This window comes from Leucopleurus acutus, assembly GCF_964270905.1.
Source record: "Leucopleurus acutus genome assembly, chromosome: 20".
NCBI classification, from domain to species: Eukaryota; Metazoa; Chordata; class Mammalia; order Artiodactyla; family Delphinidae; genus Leucopleurus; species Leucopleurus acutus.
Genome location: NC_139162.1, coordinates 7181023 through 7208543, shown reverse-complemented (window position 1 = coordinate 7208543; position 27521 = coordinate 7181023). Strand labels below are relative to the sequence as shown.

At 46.6% G+C, this 27521-nt stretch overlaps 1 protein-coding gene across 1 annotated transcript in view; it reads left to right on the top strand.

The window, feature by feature from the left end:
* The window catches only part of GAN (gigaxonin), a gene marked incomplete at its 3' end in the record, with an annotated part of 54514 nt that extends 49635 nt beyond the window's left edge, over positions 1 to 4879 (top strand). Inside the window, exons 10-11 of the mRNA XM_082863023.1 lie at positions 4501 to 4610; positions 4698 to 4879. Of these exons, the coding sequence (XP_082719149.1) occupies positions 4501 to 4610; positions 4698 to 4879 (292 nt within the window). The remainder of the gene's footprint in view (positions 1 to 4500; positions 4611 to 4697) is intronic.
* Between the last annotated feature and the right edge of the window lie 22642 nt (positions 4880 to 27521).

Sequence of the window (27521 nt, the reverse complement as noted above, 5' to 3'; positions counted from 1 at the left end):
CAGACGTGACTCGGGTGGATGTCCGTCAGTTTAGTTCTGTACCTTCCATCTTTCTGAGACCCCCGCACACTTCAGTGATCCTTGCTGCCCCAAGATGCTCTCCCCTGATTCCGGTGGCCAGAAAGACCGCAGGGTTTTCTCTAGGGCTTTTGTTCCCCAGAGCTGCCAGCCCCAGGCTGCCTTCAGACGGAGCTACCAAGGAACTGGAAACTCATTCCATGTGGGTGCTTGTTCAGCTTTCAACTTCTTTCCCAAATCTGCCTGCTTCTGCTCGGTCTCCAGAGCCCTCAGGCAGTCTGTCTTTTGTATTTTGTCTAGAGTTTGTAGCTGCTTCTCTGTGGGAGGCTCAGCCGAGCCCTCGCTGAAGCTCCCTCTCCCCTCCCTCTCCCCTCCCTCTCCCCTCCCTCTCCCCTCCCTCTCTCCTCCCCTCCCCTCCCCTCCCCCTCCCCTCCCCCTCCCCTCCCTCTCCCCTCCCTCTCCCCTCCCTCTCCCCTCCCTCTCTCCTCCCCCTCCCCTCCCCCTCCCCTCCCCCTCCCCTCACTCTCCCCTCACTCTCCCCTCCCTCTCCCCTCCTTCTCTCCTTCCCACCTTCTCTCCTTGCCTGTCTTACCCCTCCCTCTCTGCTCTCTCTGAAGCTTGCCCCATTTTAAAGTTTCCTTTGAGGGAGGGGGGATTCTTAATTCTGAGTTACCAGAGGACACATCATTGTAGCCTGCAAGTCCCGAGGAGCCCACGTTTGAGAACAGTGTAATAAAGGCATAATATTGCCTTGTCCATTACAAAAATTACTGCTACTTCACGATGCCTGCTATGTACTAGACACTGTGCAAAGTACTTTACATTGGCTGTTCCATGTCATCCTCACAGCAGACACCTGAGCTTGGTGATGGCGTCCCCAACTTACAAATGACGAAAGAGAGACTGGGTTAGCTCAGTCATCCAAGGTCAACGAGGTGAAAAATGGTAGAGAAAGAAATGCAGAAGTACATGCCATTTATACCATTTTTAAAAGCAGCAGCTAAATATATGATCCAATTAAATTCTCATATTTTATGTACTTTGAAGCCTCAGCATTATATAAAATAGATCACACAGGATTGTTTTTCTGAAACCCAGGAACTCTGAATCACTGATCTGCTTTGGACCAAATTTGGTAGACAGTCCACATAGACCAATGTCTTCAGCTTTGTGGATTTATTCCAGGGAGGAATTATGTTGAATTCTCAACTCTACAGAATTACTGAGGAATGCCCTTGTATTCTGACGCGTTCTTTCGGTAGATGATCTAGTCGCGTATGTCTTAGTTCAGAAGAAGTACCAGCTGCCTCGTGGGCGTGCCTGCGGCCCTGTTGGTGGACTTGCTGGAAGGGTTGTATGCCTCTCCAACAGGGTCATCCTGGGAGTGGCTCAGCTGCAGACAGGGCAGGGGGGTACTCATCGGCTTTGTTTGATTCAGGACCTGGGAAGAATTGAAATGTCGAGGTTTAGTTATTTATGTTTATTTAGCCTTGAAGACATAAAATATGAACAAACCAGTTGTTGTATTTGACATTTTTCCAACTTTTTTTTCAAAGGCCTGTTCGGGTCCCCGTTTTCACTTTGCATTGAGAGCTCTTAGATGTTTCCCTTTTCCTATTTATTAGAGGCAACTCGGAGGCAGGGGCCAAACTGAACTCCCAGTCCCAGCAAACTGCTTGATCCCAGTCAACTTTTAGATGTTCGAGGAATCGGATGTTAGGTAAAGGTACTCAGGGGGATGACAGCTTACAGCAGCTTTGCTTCTGAGTGGTTCCATGATCTTGGGCAAATCATTCTGCTTCTGGGTTTCTTGGGATTAAAAATATGGAAGCTACTACTTTATATAACAGTCTGGGAAGAGTGCTCATTGAAATAAGAGTGCTGTTCTTAGTGAAATAATTTTACATTTGTATTTAACATCAAGATGCCGTAGACCTTAGCCAGTGGCTTCTTGGACACTTGATGGCAGAGTTAGACACACGGGAACGGTGCCAGGGCATCTTCGTGCTCTGATGGTGAGTGGAGGCCCAGACACTGGTAGTTCTGAAGGGTTTAGATACATTTCCAAGATCTGACTGAGGTCTGCTCTGACCTGGCTATGCCTTTAGCTATTAAAGGGAAATTGTTTGGTCAGACTACCTTAAGTAAATATTATTACATAGCAGAGTCATTTGTTTTTGTTTTAAAGCAAAAAAACCCTTTTATTTTGGAATAATTTTAGACTTGTAGAAAAGTGGCAAAAATAGTAAGAGTTCCCAAAAGCTTCTCCCAGCTTCACCCAGCTTCTCCTAATGTTAACATCTTACATACCGTAGTACAGATATCAAAACCAGGATACTCACATAGGTACAGTATTATTAAGTAAACTACAGACTTTATTCAAATTTCACCAGCTTGCCCACTAATATCTTTTCCTCGCTGCTCCGGGATCCGATCCAGGACCTCACATGGCTTTCAGTTGTTGAGTTTCTTCGGTCTCCTTTAATCTGTGACGGTTCCTCAGTCTTTCCTCGTCCTTCATGACCTTGACACCCTTGAAGGTTATTGGTCAGTTTTTTACTAGGATATCTCTTCATGTGGGTTTGTCTCATGACGTCTCGCGATGAGGCTGAGGTTGCGCGTTTGGGCCGGGAATCCCACAGAAGTGCTCCTGGGCCCTTCTCTGCCCGGCGTCAGGGGGAGCATGATGTCGATAATGTCTCGTTACTGGTGATGCTAATCTTGACGACTTGGTTAAGGTGGCATCTTTTGGGTTTCCCCATTGTAAAGTCACTACTTCTCCCTTTGTAATTAATGAGTATCTTGGAAGAGAGAATTTGAGAATATGGGAGTATACTGTTTCTCCTTAAACTTTCACCACTAATTTAGCATCATTGGTGGACTGGCCTTGCAGTAGTTATCACTGTGCTCTTTGCCTAATGGTGATTTTTCTGCTTCCCTCATTCCTTCTACCTTTGTCAGCTGGAATTCTGTAAAGAAGACCTGCCCCTTCTCCCTAATTTTTTTTTAATGTATTCAGTCATTTGTTTTTATCAGTATGGACTTACGGATATTTATTCTGTGAGTTATCTGTCCAGGACTATCATTATTCATTGTGTTGCTCCAGTTGTTCCCACCGTGGCCATTGGGAGCTACTGCATATCAGCTCCAGTGTCCTTCTGACACAACTCATCCTGTTTTAAGCTCTTCCTGTGTGGCAGCGCAAGATGATCCAGGCTCATCTTGAATTTTCGGCCTCTCCTGTGGAGTCAGCCACTTCTTCATGGAGTCGTGGCTCCTTTTAGTGGCTGTTAAATTGATTTTCAACAGAAGTACCAAGCAATTTAGTGGGGACAGAAATGTCTTTTCAGCAAGTGGTGCTGGAACACCTAGGTATCCGTATGGGGGAGAAAAAGGACTTGACTCTTATACCTCATATCATACACAAAAGTTAACTTGAAATGTATCATAAGACCTAAGTGTAAAAACTGAAACAATAAAATTTCCAGAAATTTTAATTTAAAAAACCTTTGCAACCTTGGAGTAGGCAAAGATTTCCTAGGAGGACATAGAAAGCATGAACTATAAAAAGAAAAAAATGATAAACTGGAATTCATCAAAATTAAAAATCTCTGTTCTCAAAGTCCCCATTAAGATAATGAAAAGACAGTCTACATGCTGGGGAAAAGGTTTGTGATACACGTATCCAACAAAGGACTTGTATCCATGAAATAAAAAGAATCTTAAAATTTAATAAGAAGACAGAAAAGCCAATTTGAAAAATGAGCAGATCTTTGAGCAGAAATTTCACAAAAGTAGATACATAAAGTGTCCAGTAAGCACATGCAGAGATGCTTAGCACCCTTGGTCTTCAGGGAAAAGCACACCACTCATATGGCTACAATGACAAAGACCGACGGTACCCGAGCTGGCAGTAATGCCGGGCAGTTGGAGTTTTCACATGTTGCTCATTGGAATGCAAAATGGCACAACACCTTGGGAAACAGTGTGGTGTTTTCCTATCAAAGGAAATACACCTTTAACCGTATAACCAAGCAATCCCATAACGTAAGCCCACAAAAGAGCTTTGCCCTCTCAAGTCCAAAATAGCTTCACTCACAATAGCCAGACACTGGAGGCTGCCCAGATGAACCTGAACAGGTGAATGGGTAACAAATTCTGCTGTACCATGTAATGGGATCCTGCTTAAGATGACAAGAAATGAGATAACGATGAAGCCACAGCATGGATGAACCTCCTTCACACTGTGCTGAGTGAAGGAAGCGGACTGGATAGTGCACTCTATGATGCATTATGTGCGACGTTCTGGAACAGACACAACTAAGTCTTCAGTGACAGGAAGGAAATGAGTGTGTCCGCAGAAGAGGGGTGTCGGTGTCGTGCCTTGTACTGTAGGTGGCTCAGAGTTTTGTCATCTCAGTCTGCTGAGATGTCGTGGACACCCTTTGACCTCCTTCATTCTGTCCCTCTGTTTGTTCTCAGGTGGATCTATCTTAATGACCAGAATTTATGCATCCCCGCCAGTTCCTCTTTTGTGTACGGAGCTGTCCCCATAGGAGCCAGTATCTATGTCATCGGAGATCTTGATACAGGTCAGAATGTTACAGTGATCTTGTCGGAACCGTTTCCCGGTGATTCCGAGGCACGGTGTGTCACCTCTGCTTATTCTCACGGCGCAGGTACCAATTACGACTACGTGCGCGAGTTCAAAAGGAGCACGGGAACCTGGCACCACACCAAGCCCCTCCTCCCCTCCGACCTCCGCCGCACCGGGTGTGCAGCCTTACGTATTGCGAATTGCAAGCTTTTCCGCCTGCAGCTTCAGCAGGGCTTGTTCCGCATCCGCGTTCACTCACCTTGACGGGGCCGCGGCGCGGAAGCGGAGCTCCTGACCAAGCGCGCCGGGACGCGGCGCTCTGCGAGGGGACAGAGATGGCAGGCGACCCTTGCTCTGCGCCGGCCTCTGTGCGGTAACACGAGTGGTTTTCTAACGCTTAGAAGCCTGGGCTTCCAGCTCTTGTTCGGGAGAACACGTAACTGCTGAAAAAAAACGAGGAGGAGTCAGTTCCTCCAGGAGATGTGTCCCTAGACCAACCGGGCTAGTCAGCGTCAGAGGAAAAGGGAAGTGGGAATCCGTGTCATGTAAAATCAGGAAGTTATAGCACCAAGGTGCATGTTCCCCGCGGGGAACTCACGTCTGCCTGACCGCTCTGTTCGAATACCTGGCTTTGGTTAACAAACGAGCAAACATGCATATATCAACATATCCAAACATACCGGGGTTGCTTTTCCACTGCACTTGGAAGGAGATATTATGCCTAACTCTGCCCAACAATTTAAGGTTTGTGCCTAAAATGTTAGATTGGACTCAATGCCAGTTAGTCTCCACTTACTACTAGTTCTCTGTCCTAAGAATCTTTTTTAAACTAAATTATGATGAATTGAAACTAAGATAAAATTTCTCTTTTATGACATTCTATCTTAGTAATCCAAAGGAGTCAATAAATTAAGGAGTCAGGTGGCAGCCCTCCCATGAATTTAAAGGAAGTTGCTGACTTCTGTGTTAATTCAGATGAAGATGTGTCATGCCGTCATTTCTGGGGTTGCGAAGGATCTCATGCAGTGCCAGTCTTCCTTTCCAACTAACCAGAACTGTTTTATAAATATAAGGATATTAGTGAGTAGGAGATTTTGTAAAAGAAGGACCTGAGCCGGACAAATAATAAAGGTCTGCTATGACCAAAAAAAAAAAAAAAAAAAAGTCCAGAGGAAATATATAGGGATCAAAAACTTTTAAAAGTAATCTGTCTGAAAGCACACAGAGTCTTGTTTACTACTGTCTAGGATTTGAAAACGTGTCTTGGAATGCAAATCCACGTTAAGAATCTAGTCTTTGTAGCAGAATTTTCTCAATGCCGTTCACTAGTACGAGTTTCAGACAAATTACATTACAAGTAAAGGTTGGCTGGTAGAATAAACTACCTCAACTTAATTTCATTCTGTTCCTGTAGAGCAAATTAATCCTTTCCTCCTTCCCTCCCTCTCACTCCCATGTCGACCCACTCAACCCCACTCCTCAAAGGGGAAAAAGTCTGTCATTAGTGGTACTTACCTTGTAAGATATTTTGTTTTCCATTCGAATTATACCACCTTAGTGTGAAACCAAGGAGTTCAAAGTGCTTGATGACTTCATCATTTGAATTTATGCAATATCAGATTTCTAATCAATTTAATATAGAGCTCTTCATTTCTAATTGTTTTCTACAGCTTCCCCCCCCCTTAGTATATGGCTATAAGAAGCAGCATTTAGTCTTAATGATTAATAAATGTATAAGTGTATCCTTTGGTTATAAATTTGAGAATAGGAATTTCTCCTAGAAACTTCCTACCTGGAATGTCTGTATGTTTTACCCATGCATATGAAACATCACTTGTCTTTTCCCACCCAGGAACAGTAGAAGTCAATCCAGTGCTAGAAAAGTCACTGAGCAGCCTTGTCTGTGGGAATTCTAAAGAATGTTGTGTGTGCGCATTAACTCTCCATCCTGGCAGAGACATGGGTAAAAGGAGGTACAGGGTTTTCCTCCTCTCTATCAGAGGCACTGGGCCAGATTTGCCGGCCATTCACATAACAGTCAGATTTGACGCGTAAGTCAAAGCCAGCCTCTTTGCTTTGTACCGTGTACCAGTCAGCAGTTGTCTGCATGCTTTCCCCAGGATACCTTGGGTGTCTTCTAATCAAAGCAAACTGCATGGCCACTGCAAAGAAAGAAAACTTTCCTTGTACAACTAGATGTTAGTTTTAGAGGAAATAAATTTCTGAAAAAGTGGATTTTCTTTGATAAAATGTCCCATACAGAACAGAACCTTGGCCTTCAGAAGCCACAGCTGAGGTATGTTAAAGTGGTAACTGATGTCCTATTAAAGCCATGACAGTCAGCAATTCTCTTTTCTTTAATTTCTGAAATTTAAAGTTCTTCCCAGGCTACGCCAGGCCTCTCCAAGGAGACGGTTCATTGTTTAGGAGTGAATGGGTCCCTGTTGCAGTATTAGCAGTGCCTGCATGACTTGGTCAATTCATTTTATAAAAGTAGGTTTTTTTTGTTTTTTTTAATTTAGTTCATTGACACTGTAGCTGCAGAAATTAGGTAACTTTTTTAAAATTAAATTTGCTGCATAATATGGGATGCAATAAACAAGAAAAGCTGCTAAGTGCCAAACTGTTATTTTACTATATAATAATATAAAAATATTACATTGAAATGTAGGCATGTATTTAATTTTATTATATTCCAAAATTAATCATGACTTTTTTGTAAATTACAGTTACTTTAGTATCGTGAAAAAATTTTTAACTAATTTCACACAGGTTTGTGTTTTAACCATCCATTTATGCCTTGAAATACCCTTTCTTGGTAAATTTTTGATACTTCTTTTTCCATTAGGCACTTTTATCAGGTGTATATTGGAATTGGCAGCGAAAGATAGGTCTTAAAATTTTAAATACAGTATCTTTGGGGGAAGTGCAATTTATTTTCATTATCCACCAACAAAAGGAAAGTTGTCTCAGCTTAGAGTAATTTAAAGTATTTCTTCTAGGCTACGGTCTAAAGTAGGTTTGTTTGTTTCTTTGTTTAACACATCCAAATACAGATTTTTTTTCAAAGATTTAAGTGTTTAATTTAAAATGAAGTTTTAAATTTTTTTGTGATAGTGCTTATATCCTGTGAGAGTAAAAGTGTGAGAGAGAGTGTGTGTGTGAGTGTGTGTATGTGTGTGATGTGACTAGCTAAGTCTGTTTGTATATGTTTAGCTTTGGAATTGTCGTTCCATACTACATATATTATTGTCTCCTGGTGCTTCAGATAAATTCTTGAGCCTGTGGTCCTTCGGTTTATACTACTGTGTTAACTCATGTTGAGTGTATATATTGACGTATTTGTAGTTTGTAGTAAGTTTTACTTGGCATTTGCATTTCTTTTCTTTAGCATATTAAAAACAGTGTTAGTGTTTACCAACTCATAGTTGGTATGTTATAAAGATCTGGCCTAAGAAATTTCTAAATTCCTCGTGTCTTTTACTGCTATGAGGAGTTGATAGCTGACAGTAGGCTTTTTTCAAACTGTGCAACCAGCAGAAGAGAGTATCTGGGGGATGCTGGACGGCATGTTGCCTGCCTTGAAGTGTTCTGTTATCCTGCACGACCACTTTAATGACGGCGCTTTCTTCGGTGATGCTGTGGAAGTGCCATTTTGTCATTTATGAGTGAGGAGTCCCCTAGGCAATGCCTGGGAGATACATCCTTTATATTGATGTGGTAAAGACAGGGCTCCTTTGCTGTGGCGCTGCAGTTACTCAGGGTAGCAAGTTAGGTTTTTAGAGAAATGTGTTAGCTGCTTAGGTCCTTTGGGGTTCCGTTTGGTGTGTTCCTGCTTCGTTGCACCAAACCAGGGATCTCCAAAAGTTTTCCAAGGAGCATTACAAACACTGCGGTATTACCTTCCGGAATGTTGGCTTTCTTGATTCAAGAGGAGGCTGCCTGTGATCAGGTGAAGCCACGTGATTATCCGGGGAAAGAATGAGGCGGCACTTTCACCACATCAGTTTTGAAGGTGCTGGAACCCCCGTACAGAGCACCCAGTGGAAGGGAAGGGAAGGGTGAGGCTGCTCTGGTTCAGTGGCTGCCCCTGGAGCTGTGAGAGAAGAGACTCCAACCGGCACAGAAAAGCCCGCCCTGGGTTTAATCAACAGTGTTGATTGAGCACCTACTCAGAATTCTGCTTGGGTTTCTGGGGAGCTTCACAGTGAGGCAGATGAAATCCTGCCCTCCCTCTAGACTAAACTCCTTGTGGGCAGGAACCCTACTTTAGTGTTCTGCTAATCCTAGTGCTTGGCACACGGTAGGTAGTCAATAAATGACCAACGAATACAGTGTCCTTGTGATCCAGGTGACGTTCTACACAGGACTGAAAGGGACTTACTTTTAAGTGAGAAACTTTGCACACAGATAGGCCGGCCTCATAATACAGAGTGGGAAACCAGTACAGAATAAAAAACGCAAAGTGCCTGACTTATATGTGACGCACAGCTCTGTGGTCTCCATATGTTCTGGAGGATTTTTGAGACCCTGTACTCAGCACACCCAATAATGTTTACGGCATCTAATGTTGGGTTTTGTTCACTGCTTTTTCTATGGGGCTCAAAATCTTTTCCAGAACGTACTGCTTTGATCCTCACATCTCTGTGATGGGTGCAGTGCTCTCCATTGGACAGAAAGCAGCCTTTGAGGCCCAGTAGATACAGCTTCATTCCCCGCTTCAGATGTGAGTAGAAGCCAAAAAGTGGAATCTGGTCTTTGGATTACCAGTTTCACTGTTCAGTGTATTAGAATATCACTTAATTTTTTAGGCATACAAGTATTTTTAATCACATGATAATCATTTATGGTATAACTTAAACCCCCAAACGTATCCTTTGCAAGTTGCACAAATATAAACTAAAAGATCTTTGGTTTTCTTTGTCATTTAGCTGTGGGAAATTTAAGAATTTACTAAAGTTGTAAGAACAGAAGTCATAAGCGTTTGTGTTTGAGAGAGAAGCTGTTTCTACTTTTAAAAGCTGAAGCTTCATTTATCCTTCCCTTTCTTACCACCTCTAATCAGTAAGGGAAAAGATACTGTGTCTTAGAATGTTGAGGGAAGCATTTTGCTAGCTTTCTAGTAATCCCTGAAGTATTCCCTAGAGCTGGTTGATAGAAGTTTATGGTACAAGGGTGAGGAATGCCCCACTTGCCCACATTTGAGGGGAGTGTGAACTTAGGTGAGTTAATCCTGCCTGCTGGCAGCGGAGTCCTCTTGGTCTTGAACTGGAGACTTCCTCTATTTTTGGGCAAACCAGCTAGTAAAAATTCTAAATTTTTTGATTTTGTTTCAGAGGTAATTCTATTATTTTAATTTTAAACATATCTCGACTTGGTCTCTGCAGTATGTGACGTGTGAGAAGCTCAGATGTAGCTCTATATTCTTTGGACTGGTGCATACTGCTTAGGAAGGTTAGTTCTTTTCAATTCTATCATTGAAGTTCTCTAAACGAATGGATTTTTAAACTCCTTCCCTTTCTTATGAGATCAAATAGCTAATAACGTTGCATAATGATCTAGTGAGAAATGTCTGTTGCCTTCTCTTTTTCATGTTGAGATAAAAACTCATCTTTTAAAATTGCTACTCACCTGAAATTTAGGCTAATTATAATTTTTGATATTGACGTCTTCATGGCCCAACAAAGTTGTTGTAGACTCTTAAATCACTGTGATCTGAACTAGAGAAGGTGCAGGTAGGAGGGGGTGACAGCCCACGAAGTCTGGGTACACATTGCGTAAGATGACGCGGAGAAAGCTTAGCCACTTCCTGTGACCCAAGTAAATGAATGGCCACTTCAAATCCCGAGTGGCTGTGGGTTCATCTTTCTTTCTGGTTGGTGAATTATATTTGTTAGAACTTTATTTTTAGCATATCAGTACAGCTTTTTAAGTACCTTATTTTTATCCCTCTCACTCATCAATTACACACAAGTTGTACCTTAGAACCTTGGGTTAAATTTTTTCAAGTTAAACCGAGGAATTTGGTTCACAGTTTGCTTTATCATGTTTCCTGTTTAATTGGATGAGAATTACACATGCGCGTATTCCCTTGTTCTTCGTGTTTATAGGAAAGACGCTGTTCTCGGCTACCTCATTATGTAGTGTTGTGCTTGATCCCCTGCCAGTTTAGAAGAATTCAACACATTCTGTCCTTTAACAAAAGCCTGGAAACAAGCAGTAAGTGGCCTTGAGGAATACAATTCTCTAAGGCGTAGTTTCCATTTTACTACTTTTTTTTAAAAAAAATAGGCACTTTTAATCAGGAGGAACAATAATTCTCCTAGAGCTGCTGCAAAGTGATTACTTGAAACTCAACTTGAACTTTAAAGAGTCTTTACAAGGCTATGTTTTCATAACGTAGAAAAGTAGTATATTTAAACACCACTGCTGTGTAAAATAGAGGGCTTCATTGCCATCGTCATTCAGATCAGACAGGAAATCTTGTCTGTCTGTAATTTGACCCAGTGTTTGGGATTTAGATGCTTGGGGCTACTGTTTTTCCTATTCTATAAGGTGCTATTGGGAGCAGTTTAAGGGTCTGTTAGGTGTAGTTTCATGAATTTGTTTCCCAAGAATCTTAATTTTGATGAAAGTATAGGGCTCATCAAGAAGTTCCTCTTCTCTTTTAGTTCTGATAACCTGGGGTTTTAAAATGAAACTCTGAAAGTGCAGGGTTGAGTTGACCAAACAACACAGAACTGCATCACGCTTAAAATGACGCGTGATCGGGTTTGTTTTGTGTGTCAGTGGAATGTCCCCAGCTTCCCCCCGTACGCACCATCTGCACAGGGCACGTGTGGGTGCTGTCCTCGCCAGCATCTGTCCGCCTACCTGGCTGGTGAGTGAGGGGGAGCTGCGGGGCCCATCACTTCTCGTAGACAGACCTTCCCTTCCGGGGGTGACTTCTTATAGGAATTACCCAGTACCCTTCATGGCCAAAAAGAGTTATGCCCATTCCTAAAAACTTAGCATACTAGGAATAACTTACATACCAGGTGAGATCTAAAACCTTAACTGTCCTTGTGCTTATTAAGATTTAATGGATGTGCTTGTGCTTTGTAGGCTAAAGGGCTTGCTGCTGACAAAGTCCTCCTCGGGGGGTTCTAGCCGTCGGCCATGAGGCATTCCCTTAGGTGGTTGCCCAGAGAACCGAGGTGCACCCCTCTAAAGCCCCAAGCTTTTGTATTGTAATTGTTTTGAGGAAAATATCTGTAAACATTCTCTGTACTGTCCCAAGTGAACCCAATGGTTGTGAGCACGCGTGGGCTTCAGGGCCGGGTGCACATGGGTTTGGAGATGCTGGCCGCTGGCTGCTTCGTGAGCTTCAAAGCTCTTTACCCCGTAGAAAGAGATGATGGGTGTTTACCTGCTAGGGTTGCTGTGAGGAATCAGTGGAGTAAGGATGGTGAGAACTTGGTGTCTTGCACACAGATGGGGTGGTTGGGATCTCAGCTGCCATTGCCGCCCGACTCAGCCTCTAGTCGCTCATGGTCTTAGCTCTCGCCCTTCGCTGAGTGTCCCCACCCTTAGTGCTTTCTTCATTCTCACGTCTGCCACCACAATACACGAGTAAATGCATATTTGCACTTCCAAAATTATTTTCTGGATCCATGACACCGTTCTCCTCCTACTTCTCTAAGACCTCAATTCAAGGTAACTGTAGACAGCGGAAACACCCCAAAATATGTGTTTAGAATATTTAGAGTGGTTATAAATATCCCTTATTTCAGGGTTTGCCTAATGAAGTACTCTAGTAATATTTAAAACTCTTTCCTGAAGTTGAATTTTTCTTTTTTCCCTAAAATATTAAAGGTAGTAGTCTATATTAGTCCAATAAACTGGATGTTTTCTCGATCTCTGTTTGAGATCAGTATACCTGAACTATGCTTTCTGAACTTGGATGTTATGTGGAACCTAAAAACAAAGAAACTTTGTGTTACGTGTGTGTGTGTGTGTGTGTGTGTGTGTGTGTGTGTGTGTAGAACTTCTGTACCTTCAGGTAAAGAAGGGTTATTTAACAAAGTGATACCAAAAGTGAGCTACTTAATCGTTTTATAAAATCACTTCCTTTCCAGTTCAGATTACAGACTGGTGAATTTAGTGGTACGTGACATACCCAGCTTATCTTGACTTCAATAAGGCATTTGATAAAGTCATTCTTGATATTTTTGTGATTGAGAAAAGGGAGTAGAAATAGGTTTAAAAGGGCTGAGAAATACCCAGGCAGTGTTGATAGGAATGGGCCCTTGTGTCAGCACGGATGGGGGTAATCTAGCAGTATGCATTTTTAACGTTTTCACTACTAACTTGTATAAAACTATAGACGGCAGAGGAAAGTGTTGGGTGTTAGGGTCTGCAGTGCTTTTTTTGCAGTCTAATAACATGGCTAAATATAGTCTTATGTCTAGGTTCAGAGAAGATAGTTCCCAATTGAAAGGGAAAGAAAAAATTGTGTGTGGCGGGTGGGGGGGGGGGAAGTCATTGATAATTTGAACATAAGCCAACTGTTTAAAAAAATAGTGCCCTTGTCTGTGTTGGGGGCTGGTAGCCCGAAGAGGAAGTCTGTTCCATCCACATGCTGCATTGATGGGCCCTGGGAACTGCACTGAGCTGCCGACTCTGGGCACCAGCACCTGGGAGGCCACCTGGAGGATGACTGCCGGGGTGGTGGGCTCTCTGGAGGCCCCAGGCTCTGGCCTGCTGGGGGGGCTTTAGAAGGAGCAGATGTGCGTGCCCCAGAGCGCCTTGCTCAAGCCGAGAGGCAGAAACGGTAGAGGCAGAATGTTTCTGTCGCTCTTAGAACTTTCTAGAATTGCCTCGTGATGAAATGGGTGCCTCCTGTGGTTCTGAGCGCTCAGCTCGGAGAATCACCCCAAGGATGCCCCGTGCAGCTGTGACTAGCGGGTGTGACAGTGTCAACCATGGGGGTCTTGCACGGTGACAGGATGTTGTCACAGGCTCCAAAGCTTCTTGCAGATGAGGTTCTGTGAACAGTTTAGTAAAAAAGTGGGGGGGGGGGATAACGTTTGTACTTTAGCTTTCACATTGTTTTTGAGGAGAAGGGCCTCTGTTCCTCCTGACGTGTGCTCTCTCCCCGCCTCCCTCCCCTCCGTCCTCTCTGCTCGCTCACGGCCTCCTGATTGCAGCCACTGGCCCACGGCTACAGCCACCTTCAGCAGAACCTTCAGAAATAGACGTACTTCTAGAGATTTCCCTAAAGCCATGTTAACTAGACAGTGATTCTTGCTGTTTATATACTCTTTGTTCTAAATCCCTTAGTGCCTCTGCAGGCTTAAGAAAGCTGGTAAGTAAAAATCGGACTCTTCTAAGCAGGGCCTGGGATGCCGTCGAGGGGACCGTGCACTGGGGGGAGTTGGGTCGGCTGACCTCTTCCAGCCCCTCCCAGCTCCAGGAATGGGCACCTCGCTGATGGGTTACTTTGTCATCCCTGGAGAAGCGTTTCCAGAGGACCTGCTTCCTCTCGGGTTCTGTCCCTCCCTCTTCTGTGAAAGCCCCTGCAGTCTTCCTCCCAGTTGACGGGGCTGCAGGGGCGCCACTCCCCCTCTGTGTCTCCTCCCGACCCCACCTGCCCCAAAGCCCAGGGACTGAGCAGAGGCTGGGACAGGCACTCAAGTCCAGGTCCAGGTCCAGGTCCGAGGGAGGGAGCTGTCCGCGTTGTTTTCCGGGCGTGTGCCTTCTGCCCATCCCCTCGGCTGTCTTCACTCACTGCTAACCCTCTGTTTGAACCAGGGCTCACTTTCCTCCCCATGTCCCGTTGTGCCTGCACAGACTGTGGGTGGGATCTCCGAGGACATGGGCCCTTCCTGCAGTTGACACTTCTTTCTGGGCGGTTGAGGAACTTCAGTCAAGATGGGGGAGGTATTTCGGTTGCGTTCTGAAGTGTACGCTTATTTACCTACTTTTCTTGGCAATCGCATCCTCGCCTGCCCTCTGTTCTCATCCCGTGGCCTCTCCCAGTCTGGTTTTTTAACTGCTTGAATTATGTATCCAAAAGAGTGGGGGGCGCTCTTCTAGTTCCCCAGACATTTAGCCTAAAACACGTGTTGAAAAAGCATTCTTCCAGGATCCCTCACCTGGCCTCTGTGACCAGCACTTTCCGCCGCCAGAGAGCCAGAGCAGTGGCCCAGGCCGGGCAGCTCCCAGAGTCTGCACTGCTCTGCTCCTCCCACGTGAGAACCCGGGGCCCAGAGCCTCCCACCCCAGGCATGGCCAGGTGCATCTCTGCGGCTCCTTAAGCAGCTAGACTGGAACAGCCTCCCCAGGGCCCCAGGCGGCCTCACCTTCCACACCTGCCCCGGAGGTTCTTAGGGCTCCTCTCTGAGCCAGAAGCAGGGGCCCCAGATGCCAGACATACCACATCAGCACCCAGCTGCCAGGCGCCGTGCGGGCTCCACCTCGTCCTTTCCTCTTATTTAGCTCTGATTAAAAACACACTGCACTCCAAGTTGTGACTAGGATCGGAAATTAGAATTCCTCATTTACAGTAAGAGAGAGACCATCTTTATGTATTTTTTTCAAAAGGAATTTTTGCTTCAGAAAAAACTCTAGAAAGTAAATGTATTCTTGTTAATCTAAGCATATGCTCACTGAATTGGACCCTATGCTTTGTATAAAATTACGTAGGATCCGGTACGTGGGGCAAAAGGGTATGTATCATCAGCTTAAAAACAAACCTTCAGTGTCGGTGGGTTTACAGCATTGTTTTCCTATAGGGGACCTCAAAATTTAAGTTCTACGTGCAAACAAATCAGCCAGGTTGCAAGGGGTAGATGATTTTATGATGGGAAATGTCTCAAGTGGCCTTTAGTTGAGAAAAGCACAGGCGCTTTAGCAACACTTGCTTCATTAAATATCAGTGGCTTTTTCTGCGGATGGGATTCTTTTCATTTTGACGCATCTGTGACACAGCCTCTGTTTGGTTCCTCATTCCTGTACCCCTTCAAGTCGCCAGTGACATAGCGGTACTTGTTTTGTGTTCGATCATACCACTTGTGAACTGTGACGACCATGAAAAAATAATCGTGTTTTCGGCAGAACATTTTGAACACCTGTCGCGGCCCGTTCTGCAATTGCATCAGCAGAGCTTGGAGTGATCAGTGGATTTAACAAAAGCACCTCCCTCCTCCACCCCTTCCCTCCCATCCTCATCAGAAACTATTGTAGAAGTACCTCAAGCAGGCTCTGGCAGACTTCATTTTCACACTGTATGTTCCTGGTGACAGAGACGCTCGTACCTGTCTGTGAATGGGGTCCATCCATCACTCATTCTAAAACGTGTAGATTCATTCATTGGTTTTCTCTCACCGATCCCAGTCTTCCGCTGTGAGAGAAGACTACCAAGGGAACTCCTTGAAACAGGGCCATAAATTCAGTTTGACTTTCCCAGACTCAGGGCTGATCTTCACAGTGGGCCCTGGTCCGGCAGAACAACCAGCGACACTCCTGTTGCCTGGTTGCCTGTGCGGCACCAGCCGCCATATGTGACAGTTGCCCTTGTCAAGAACCAGTTTTCAGCACACTCTTGTTTTGTCATTTTCAATGCTTTTAATACCATAAAGCAAAGTCCATGAATACCAGATTCCCAAAATACCGTATCAAAACTCATCCTCTTAAACGCAAGTCTTTGTTTAATTAACATATCTATATTTTCTGACATGGTACATACAGAAGAGTTTTTAATTTAAATCCTGCAGCTTTTATTATCTGGTAAGATTCCAAGTTGAGCAGTCTACTTAGACGTGTATTCCGATGAGGTTACAGATGTTCAGATGAGGTGTTCAGATGTTCAGGTGTTCAGATGAGGTATCTCGATCTTTAAAGAAAGACCTACTACTGAAAAAAACAGAGATTTGCAATGAAATAGACATAAGCTAGACAAAAGACATGCTATGGAAAGTTCAAAATATTTCAAGTACTGGGAAGTTGCAACTTGTAGAGTTATCCTCCCCGAATTCAGTAGGATAGCAGAGAAATTGTGCTAATGTGATTTCATTGAAACGTCACGTCTCAAACATCCTGTGGTACAAGCGTATTCGTTTCTTCTGTGGAGTAGTTTTCTATTCCGTTGCTGGTACGAAATTTTAGTGAAGTTGAAGTAATTTTGAATTAGTGACCTTTCTTACGAAGTTGCTTTATGGTTTACAAGTAATACTGATGCAAACAGGCTATGTTAACTTTCTTAAAATTAAGTAGCACGCACTTTGTTTACAAGCTTGGTTTATTGTGGGGTAACTACGGGGTCACCCCGTTTCACGAGCACAGGATTTGTGCTTTGGGAACATAACTGCATTCGTGCTGTTCTCTTGTACCAAGGATCAGTGAAAGTGTTTTATCTTTTTTATGTAGTTTGTATTGACTGGATTTTATAACTGTAAGAAAACAGAAACAGAGTGTTGTATTTTGATCTGAAATTTGTCTATGGTAAAGTAATTTTGTTTTATGTACTGGAAGTTCATTTAAAACTTGAAATATTTTCTAGAAGGGTACCGAACAAACGAATCGTCTTTAAGCTGTTTAATTAACCTAATAAAACAATTTGATGGGGAAGGCATTGTAATTGGTTCTGATTTTTACAGTGGTTCCCACTAAGTTAGCGTTGTCGATACAGCTTGGCTTGACTTCTGAATGGAAAATTCTGTTTTTTACACCACATCTTAAACGGTTTGGGTATCAGCTCCCTGGATCCTGGCTCACAGTGTAAGATACACTCCTTCACCACACTCCACAGTCTTTGCCTTGGTGTCTTCCATCCCTTATCAGAATAAGTCCCCGTTCTGACTCCCCCAAAAGACAGTTTCAAATTTACTTTCCTTGGAAGAGAGAATGAAATTAGACTTACGAGGAATAGAGGATCCTGACCTCAGCGGTCTAATTATACGTTGGAGAATTCTGTCTCTGACAAACAGAATTCTCTGTAATTTCTTCTTGCTCTCATGCCCACAGACTACAAAGCTGCAAAGACCAGGGGTCCTGAAAAATGTCACAGGCAGATCTCCACCGAAGACACGGGGCAAAGAGAGACTCTCCCAGTAATGTCAAGGTTACGTACATGAAGTCGGCCAGAATCACTCCTGAGGTCACCTGGAAAGAAGAAGAAATGGAATATTCCTCTTCAGTCGTACAGCATAGCGTCAGGTAGTTCTGGAAGTTGGTTTTAAATTCTTTCCACCTTCCGTAATAGCGAGAAGGTTCTATGGTCCAGCGGTCTGCCAGCCTTTTTATCTTTGAGGGGGGTGGGAAGGTTGCTGTGGAACCCTTTCTTTAAACAAAGACTTGGCCAGAAACCAGTGCCCAAGTTGGCTGGCTGCGGAAGGGTGTAGTCGGAGCTGTCGGAGCCTGAAGCCCGACCCTGTGATGCCCAGGCCTCCACCAGCAGCTCCGAGGGGTCCTGGCTGTGCCCATTCACCCTTGGGAAACCTTAGCAGTCTCTGCCCTCCCAGAGCCTCCAGTTCTTGTCTATAAAATGAGACTTAGGTCACTGGATTTCCTTGTCTGGAGGGCAAGGACATAATTCCTTGTTATATAAAACCCTGGACCAGATCATTGCCAGGTCCCTTTTATGTCTACAGTACCTGAGATGTCAGTCTGCTCAAAGCCTGCCCTGCAAAGGAACCCAGTTCTGGAAGAATAGACCCCAGATTGCCTGTTGTAGGTGGTGGGGGAGGGGCGCTTTGCCAGTTTTGATGCAGGTGGAGATGGGACAATGGGCGTTGACCGTGTCACCTTCCTGATACTGTTGCTGGCTTCAGAGAGTGACACGTATCTTGTTTTGACCAACTGTGCGCCAGGGACTGCTTTAAGCACCTCACGTGTTAACTCACTTCATCCTCACAACAACCCATTTTACAGCAGAGAAAACTGAGGCCCATAGAAGTTATCACTTGGCCAAAACTCAGGCTCAGTGGTGGGAGGGCAGAGCTGGATTCAAGGCCAGGCGGACCAACAGCCTGTCTCTCTGGAAAGGGGACAGACCTTCTTGAAAGCTGCTCATGTGTTTGCCCAATGGCCAAGGATGGAAAATCAAACAGTTTTGTGGCCGAAGGCGTCAGTCAGGGAAGACTTCCTCTATGGGAGCTGAAATAGGAGGTTCGTTGCTGGTGCCGCCACCATGTTTTCAGCTGGAATAGAAGCTGATGAGAGCCAAGGTATTTTTTTAAAAAACCGAGACCGGACTTCACTGGTGGCACAGTGGTTAAGAATCTGCCTGCCAGTGCTGGGGACACAGGTTCAAGACCTGGTCCGGGAAGATCCCGCATGCCGCGGCACAGCTAAGTCCGTGCGCCACAACTACTGAGCCTGCGCTCTAGAGCCCGCAAGCCACAACTACTGAGCCTGAGTGCCACAACTACTGAGCCCGCAAGCCTAGAGCTGGTGCTCCACAACAAGAGAAGCCACCGCAATGAGAAGCCTGTGCACCGCAACGAAGAGTAGCCTCCGCTCGCCGCAACTAGAGAAAGCCTGCACGCAGCAATGAAGGCCCAATGTGGCCAAAAATAAATAAATTAATTAATTAAAAAACAAAAACCAACTTTGAGGGTGTGTGTGTGTGTGTGTGTGTGTGTGTGTGTGTGGTGTTGTTTTGTTGTAAAAGAAACCTGTAGCTTTCTGGAGAACTTGAGTTCATTCATGTTCACTGCCTGTTAGGTTTTGGAGTAGCTTCTGAAATTTCGGTGTGAGTAGGGCATGATCCTCTTTGTCCCCACGAATTTTTTCCAAGAGCTGTGTCAGTGGCCTCCCCTGGCCCCAGTCCATTTTCACCCAAAGATCTCTCTCTGCGTGCAACGCATTCCCTGCTAATAAAGTCGCCCCCGGGGCTGCAGAGGGTTTGAGTTCTAGGATGACCTTGGGAATCCACTTTCTCAGCTGGATCTGTGGAGGTGGGGCTGTGTGGTATCTCAGCTCCACTTTCACAGTGAAGGATAAGCAGTTCGCACACACTAGGTTGGCTGTCATGAAACAACAGCTACAGAAAATAGCGAGTGTTGCTGAGGATGTAGAGAAATTGGAACCCTCGTGTACTGCTGGTGGGAATGGAAAACGGTGCAACCGCTATGGGGGGCCATTTGGCGTTTCCTCAGCAAGTTGAAGAGAGTTACCATGTGACCCAGCATTTCCACTCTCAGGCATATATACCCAGGAAAGATGAAGACAGGGGCTCAAACCAATGTTCACAGCAGCACTGCTCACATTAGCCGATAGGTGGAGACAACCCACATGTCCACCAAGAGATGAATGGATACACACCACGTGGCCTGTTCATCCGGTGGAATACTATACAGCTGTAAAAAGGAACGAAGCACTGATACATGCTCCAACACGAATGAACCTTGAAAACACGCCAGGTGAAAGAAGCCAGTCACAAAAGACCATGTATTCTATGATTCCATTGATACAAAATGTCCAGAAAAGACAAATCCCTAGAGACCAAAAGTAGATTCATGGTTGCCAGGGCCTGGAGGGAGAGAGGAACGGGGAGCAACTGCTCATGGGCCTGGGGATTCCCTTCAGGTGAAGAACACGTTTTGGAAAAGTGCTTGCACGATGTCGTGAAAAGTACTGAATGCCACCGAATTGCACACTTCCAAATGGTTTGTGTTATGTGAAGTTAGCCTCAAAAAAAAGGATGAGGGATCAAGTATAGGGAACAAATCAGAAAAGTGATCAACACTAGCTGCTGGGTCGTTGGCAAGGTTGAGGAAATGGGAATCCAGTTTCCTACCCCCAGTGCTGTGCACTGTAGACGGCCCCGGGCGGGAGTGCCACGTGTCTGGTGTGCGAGGTCTGCCGCCTGTGTGTGTGTCAGCTGGCGTCTGGGGTGATCCACAGACCCCTTCCTCACCATCAGGAAACTGAAAATCAGAACAGCTTTTCTGAATTCGATTCAGCAGGAGCCAGTCTACCTGTTAAATACCAGACAGCTGAGTTCAAATCCGGTCTCCACCACCACTGCTTCCTTGGGGTAGTTCCTTACCCCCTGTGCCTCAGGGACAACGGGACCATCCTGGGGACATAGTGCGAGCTGAAGGGGCTACCACGTGGCACCAAGCCCCGGCCGGCGCACGGCAAGGCCCTGTGCTGGTCACAGGGCTCTTGCCTCTAGGCTCCGTCGGCACTGCCACTTACTAACAGGGTGCCCTGCACTACGGCCCAGCCTGGCCTGCTGCTTCCCCAGCGGTAGCAGCAGCCTCCTCCCCGCCTCAGAGTGTGGCACGGCTGCCGGACCCCTCGCCCAGGAACCATAGCCACTCCTAACATGTTTGCAGGGAAAGGCAACTTGCGCTCCCCAGGCTGGAGGGGGGTGCTCGGAGAATTCCCAGCCTGGGAATCTTACCGTAAGGGTGGATGTATTTTTATCCAGCAGGATATACTTATCAGCTATGGCCAGGAAAGGGGAAACTGACTAACAATTCCAGCCTGGCCAGATTCTCCATCACTGCCACTGCTGTGTTTCCCCACTGCAGCTGGGAGGAAGAGGGGTATCACCTGCCTGGGGTGTCGGTGCCCCTTAGCTGCCTTCCCCCTATCCTTTAAGCTGCCCAGGGACTCTGGGGGGAAAGCACCCATCGGACACCTACCATACAGTGGTGAGCCGGTTATCCTCACAGCATTCCTAAGAGATCATTGTGACCCTCCCCTAACAGACAGGAACATCACAAGCCATTTGAGTCACTTGCTCCAAGTCATGTGGCTGGTCTGAGGCAGAACTGGCATTTGGACCCAGGTCTATCTGATACCCATGCCCAGGTTCTTCCTACAACTGTCCTTTCGCCTTTATGCTGTCTCTTTTTGTCAGCAGACAGAACACAGGGAGACTGGCACTAGCACAGTCCCCACGCTGATGGGTCCACACAGCACCCAGCCTGGAGACATGGCCAGAAGAGCCAGCTGTGCTCAGGGCCCTCCCTCGCAGCGTTCTCTGCAGAAAAAACCCTGCGATACCTTAACTCCTGTGGTTAACGGAACGATGCTCCCCCGGCCCCCAGATACATCAATGTCCTAATCCCTGAACCAGAGAATCTGTGACCTGATGTGGCAAAAGGGACTTTGCAGATGTGACTGAGTTAAGGATTTGAGCTGGGAGAGATGATCCTGGGTTATCCAGGTGGGCCCCGTGTCACGACAGGGGTTCTTATAATAGGGAGGCAGGAGGACCAAAGAGAAGAGGTGACAACAGAAGCAGAGGTTAGAGTGACGCAGGGCCCCAGGCCAAGGAATGTGGGTGGCCTCTAGAAGTCGGAAAAAGGAAGGAAACCGATTCTGCCCTGAAGCCTCCAGAGGGAAGACGGCCCTGTGATACCTTGATTTGAGCTCAGTGAGACCAGTGTTGGACTTCTGACCTCCAGAGCTGCGAGATAATAAATGTGTGTTGTTTGAAACCATTCAGTTCGTGGTGGTCTGTTACAGCAGCCATAGGAAACTCATACAGCCCCACCCTCCAGGAGTTCAGCCTTGATTAGTCTGGGGGGGCCCAGGAATAGGACCCAGGTGACTCTAATGTTCAGCCAGAGCTGAGACCCACCCGTCTCCCAGATTCCTTTCCATCTCGGAAACGATGCATCTGCTTCCAGAGTTGGCCAAGGCTTTCGCTGGCCAGTTTGCCAGTCCGACTCCTCAAGGTCTGAGCCACTCAAACTTCCTACCCTACAGAGGCTACAGCAGGAGGCCCTGGGCCACCTGAGTCACTGGAGGCCTCTCTTTACCCAGGCTTCCTTCAGACAGACAGGCGTCTCGACAGACAGGCCCTCTTGTCTTCACCAGTGCTCTCTGCCAATCCCGCTCAACTTCTATAAAAACCCATCCCCCCAATCCTAGCCCCCTCCCATCTGCTCTCTCAGTCTCTGGAAATCCCGCCATGTTCCTCCCCAGCGTAAAAGCCCTTTGCTGCTGTCCCACTGCCTTGAGAATGAAACCCGACCATGCCGTGGCCTCTGAACCACTGCCAGGGGGCCCCTGCCCACGGCTCCAGCTTCATTCTGTGCCACTTGACACCTCACCCTTCAGCCCCAGGGGCCCTCTGTGACCACAGGGCATTGGCATATGCTGTGCCCCCTCCCTTCACTCATGCTAGCTTCTCATCCTTCAGGTACAGCATCAATGGCTTGTCTTTATGGAGAACTTCCCTGCTCCTCTCCTCCAACTCTGTATCAGAAGGGTGGAAGATGCCAGAAGGGTCTAAAAGTGAAGCAGAGGTGTAAAGAACCAACTGCTGATTCTCTGCGAATACAAATGACATACACGATACAAATAACCAAACGTGGGCTCTTCTCGGTCTACTGTGTTTTCCACAGGTAGGAGCAATGTTTCACTTACCTCCTTAGCTCTACCGTCAGAACTACAGTAGCTGAAGAGTCCTAACTGGCCACAGACGCTCAGCCTCAGGGTTAGAAATCAGCAGAGAGAGGTGAGAACTTTGATACCCATCTGGTGGTGGCAGCCACGGCTCAGCAAGTAGTCTGCTGCCATGTGGGAATGCTGGCCAGGTGTTGCCAGAACTTCTGTTTTGGACAGAAGCTGGACAATCTGGAGTTTTGCACGAAATGCTCTGGTTTCTGCATTTAAAGTTAATTTGATTTTTTTTTTTTTTAACACGGTTGAGACCAAGCAAATATGTCTATGGGCCTCATTTCTGACTTCTGCCCTACCTCAGCACCTGGTATGCATCTCCTAGCCTGGAGTAAATTGAAAAACATGGCCATATCATTTTGCAGCTGCTCCCACGAAAAAAGGGGGAGTTAATTTTCCCATCTCCTGAATCTGGGCTGGTCTGCAGACTCGCTTTGCCAGTAGAAAGTGGCAGAAGTGACGTAGCACTGGTTCCAAAGCCTGGGCCCCAAATGGCCTTGCAGCTCTGCTTTTGCCCTCTTGAAACCCTCTGGCCACCATGTGAGGAAGCCATCAGGTACACGGTTGGATAACGAGAGACTACATGGAGAGAGAGAAGACACTGGGGAGGCCAGCTGAAACCCTCCAGCCACCCCACTCCCAGTCAAGCCACCCGATAACAGCTGAGGCTACCAATGACCTCAGGCAAGACCAGCAAAAGAACTGCCCAGCTGAGTCTGGCCTAAATTGCAGAATTGGGAGGAAATAAATGATGGTTGTCTAAGCCGTATGTCTAGGAATGTTTGTTAGGCAGCAACACATAACCGATACATAGCCCTTATTACAGTCTTTCATCATTGTTGTTTGTTTACTTTTTTGTCTCTTCCTTGCTCACCTGGCTCCCCCCACACCCTGGAATGCCGGCTCTGTCAGCCCAGGGACCTTGTCTGTCTTGTTCCCTGTTGGGTCTGTAGTGCTTCATATCATGGCCAGGAAGTGCTCAATAAGTATTTGCTCAAAGAATGAATAAATGAATGTTTAAGTCAACAAAGACTTGGGAGGCCGACCCCTTGTCACAAGACATCAAGCTGGAGATGAGAGTGACCTGTCCCCCCATAAGGGAACGTGACTTAGACTTGTGCGTCTTAGACTTGTGCATCTTCCATCATATAATTTTAACCAGATAATGTAGGGAGGTCCCTTAGACCCCTGGCTGATACTTCAGCTACATCTGATTCTAGCATGCAAACAGAGTAGAAAAGGTGTGGCTTCACACTTGAGCAAATTTGGGTGTGGATTCTGGAGCATGTAACCCCTCCAAGCCACAGTTGCCTTCAAAGCAGAGAGCAGAGGCTGGCATCTTCTTGAAAGGCTGCCGGGAGGCTTACCCAAGATGCACGTCATGCCTGTGTAGGCATATTGCTCTGTGCTTGGAGGGACTCTGGAAATGTGGGTCCCTTGATGTCTCTGGGGGGAAACGCCATCTTGGGTGGGTGGCATTTTCTGGCTTGGTCCCCATGCTTGGGATCTGCAGCTGGGGACAGAAGAGCAGAGATGAGATGCTTGGCTCCAGAGCTGCAAACAGAACCCATGGTGGTCCCTGAGTGTGTTCTCTGTCTGCAATCAGGTCCCAGTTAGGAACGTTTTATGGAGCAGGGGATGGGTCTGACTTTGGTGCCAACTGCACTTTTCTCTGTCTGCTCTCTGCCAGCCTCTGACCCCTCCTCTAAGGGCCATACCTGGGCCTTGAACCCCTGCAGCCCTCTCCCCACTCAGCATGGCCAGCTGCCCCTCATCATGTGATGCGCCTGGGCCACCCCCGTCACAACGGGTGTGACTGTTGTATTATAACCACTACTTAAGGGGCTTCCCTGGTGGTGCAGTGGTTGAGAATCCGCCTGCCAATGCAGGGGACACAGGTTCGATCCCTGGTCCGGGAAGATCCCACGTGCTGCGGAGCAACTAAGCCCGTGCGCCACAACTACTGAGCCCACGTGCCACAACTACTGAAGCCCGCACACCTAGAGCCTGCGAGCCACAACTACTGAGCCTGCGCACCGTAACTACTGAAGCCCACAGGCGTAGAGCCCATGCTCCACAACAGGAGAAGCCACCGCGATGAGAAGCCTGCGCACCGCAACGAAGAGTAGCCCCCGCTCGCTGCAACTAGGGAAAGCCCGCACACAGCAACCAAGACCCAACACAGCCAAAAATAAATAAATTTATAAAAATAAAATAAATAAATAACCACCACTTAATGTCTTCAATCATTTGAATCCTCACTGAAACCTACGAAGTATTTTCAGACAAAGAAACAAAGACCCAGAGAGTGGAAGTCATTTGTAAAATGGTATAAAGTCAACGTGTATCAACCTCCTCGGCTGGAGAGGGATCTGGGTGACTTGGAAGGTGTGGGCCGGAGCTCAGAGCCCTCCGCCTGCCCCAGCATCTTCACTGGACCTGAATTTCTCCTCCTGGCACATTCCAGGGAAGCCAGGGGCCAGCAGCAGGTGACTTAGAAAGAAACGGGGCGAGTCCCTTCTCGGAAATTCCAGGGACTTGGCGTAGTCCAGGCGGAACTTGCACAGCCCTTGGCAGAAGCAGAGTTGGGATGATTTCATGTTTGGATTAGGGACTTTCAGGATGGGACAGAGCTTGTCTTTATTTCAGGGGTGATGACCTGCGTCTGAGTGGGTGACCTCCCTCCTAAGTGATGGGAGATGAGATCCAAACTTGTGATCTTGATGTTGAATAGAGTGACATAGACCTACAGGGCATCTGAGTAGCCCTCCAGCATTTCCTGACACCTGCTGGGTGCCGCCCACTATCCCGGGTGCCCAGGACACCAGCCCTGCCGTGGAGACTCTGGCCTGGTGCATCTCGCCTTTTTTTTTTTGTTTCATCTCACCTTTTAGCATTGGCATCACGTGGGGAGCTCTGACACCTACATTTGGCCTCCCTCCACCTGAGACCAATTAAATCAGAATCTCTGGGGTGGGACCCACATGTTGGCATTTTTCTAAAGCTCCTGGGTTGATTCGCAACCAGGGCTGAGAGCAACTACATCAGTGATTAAAAGCCCATATTTGTTGAGCATTTATCTTGTACCAGACTCTAAGAATTTCACATATGTAAATATTAACTCATTTAATTTAACTCATTTAATTTAACTCATTCACAGGATCCTTCGGAGGTAGGTACTGCTATCACTATCCCTCTTCTACAGATGAGGAAACTGAGGCACAGAGTGATGAAGGCATTTACCTGGTGCAGGTGAGTAGTGGGCTCAGGATTAAATCCCAGGTGGGCTGATCCCCGAGCCCGTGCACTTAAACACTGCGTATTGCTGCCAGACAGGATAGGACTGGCCTTGTGCAAACGTGGAGGAGAACAAGATCTGGAAGTCAAAGCAGGCCACAGGCCAAATACAAATGTCACTTTAATGGGGAAATCGTGGGTATTTTGGAGTGGGAAAGGTCTGAGTTCAAATCCTAGGCCTGTCATGCCCCAGCTGGGTGACCCTGGGCAAGGAAGTCATTTAACATTTCTGTGCCTCAGTCTCCCCACGGGTAATGAGCTGGTGAGATAGCCAATGAAAACACCCTGCACGGGGCCTGGAAAACCTGGTTGAGGGTGTTCAGTGAGGGCTAATTCTGCATCCGTCCTTCCTCCCCCACCGCCCAATGTCTAGCTCAGGTGTGTCTCCAGAAAGAAAACCTGAAGGGGCCCCTTAGGACGTGCTGGGATCTTCAGCACCCTGGGACGCACACCCCACAGAGCTGAGATGGATTTGTTTTGAAAGAATGTTGTTGGAAGAGGCTGTTCTTCCCCGGCCAAGAAATGACCTTTCTTTAATCAACATTCCTGATCACACAGATGGTTTCGGCCAAAACCTTCTTCACTTGCACGCAGGGAGGGGTGATGGGAATCCCCAAGTCCCACCCCCAGCGCAGAAGGCGCTGCGGGAACTCCGGTGCGCATGTGTCAGGCCAGGCCCTCGCCTCCGCCGCTTCTCAAGTAAGGAGCTACCAGACAGAGCTGCACCAGCGGGTGGCGGAAGGTAAGTGGCTCCCTGCGCTAGTCAGAGCCCAGTTAGAACTTTCCCACCGCCTTGGGGCTGGGTGGGGGGACGGGGTGTGTGTGTGTGTGTGTGTGTGTGTGTGCAAGCTGTCTGGCTCAGCGGGAGGGGCCCGCAAGGCGAAGGTGGGAGAGTGCTGGCCTGTGATTTGGGCATGGGGCTTAATCTTTGGGGACCTCAGTTTTCTCATCTGAAAAATGGGCTTGATAATAGAAGTGAGGATTAAACGAGGTAATGAGGCTTGGACACATTCTGTCAGTTTTGTCCATTCAAATAATATCCAATCAAATATCCAGTAAATAAATAGGAGCGGTTCTAGCCATTAAAAATGAATTTAATACTATAATTATGAGCTACTGTGAATCCAATATCCAATAAGTAATATCTGATATACAGTAAGTAATATCCTATATCTAATAAATTTCCAAATCCAACAAATAATAT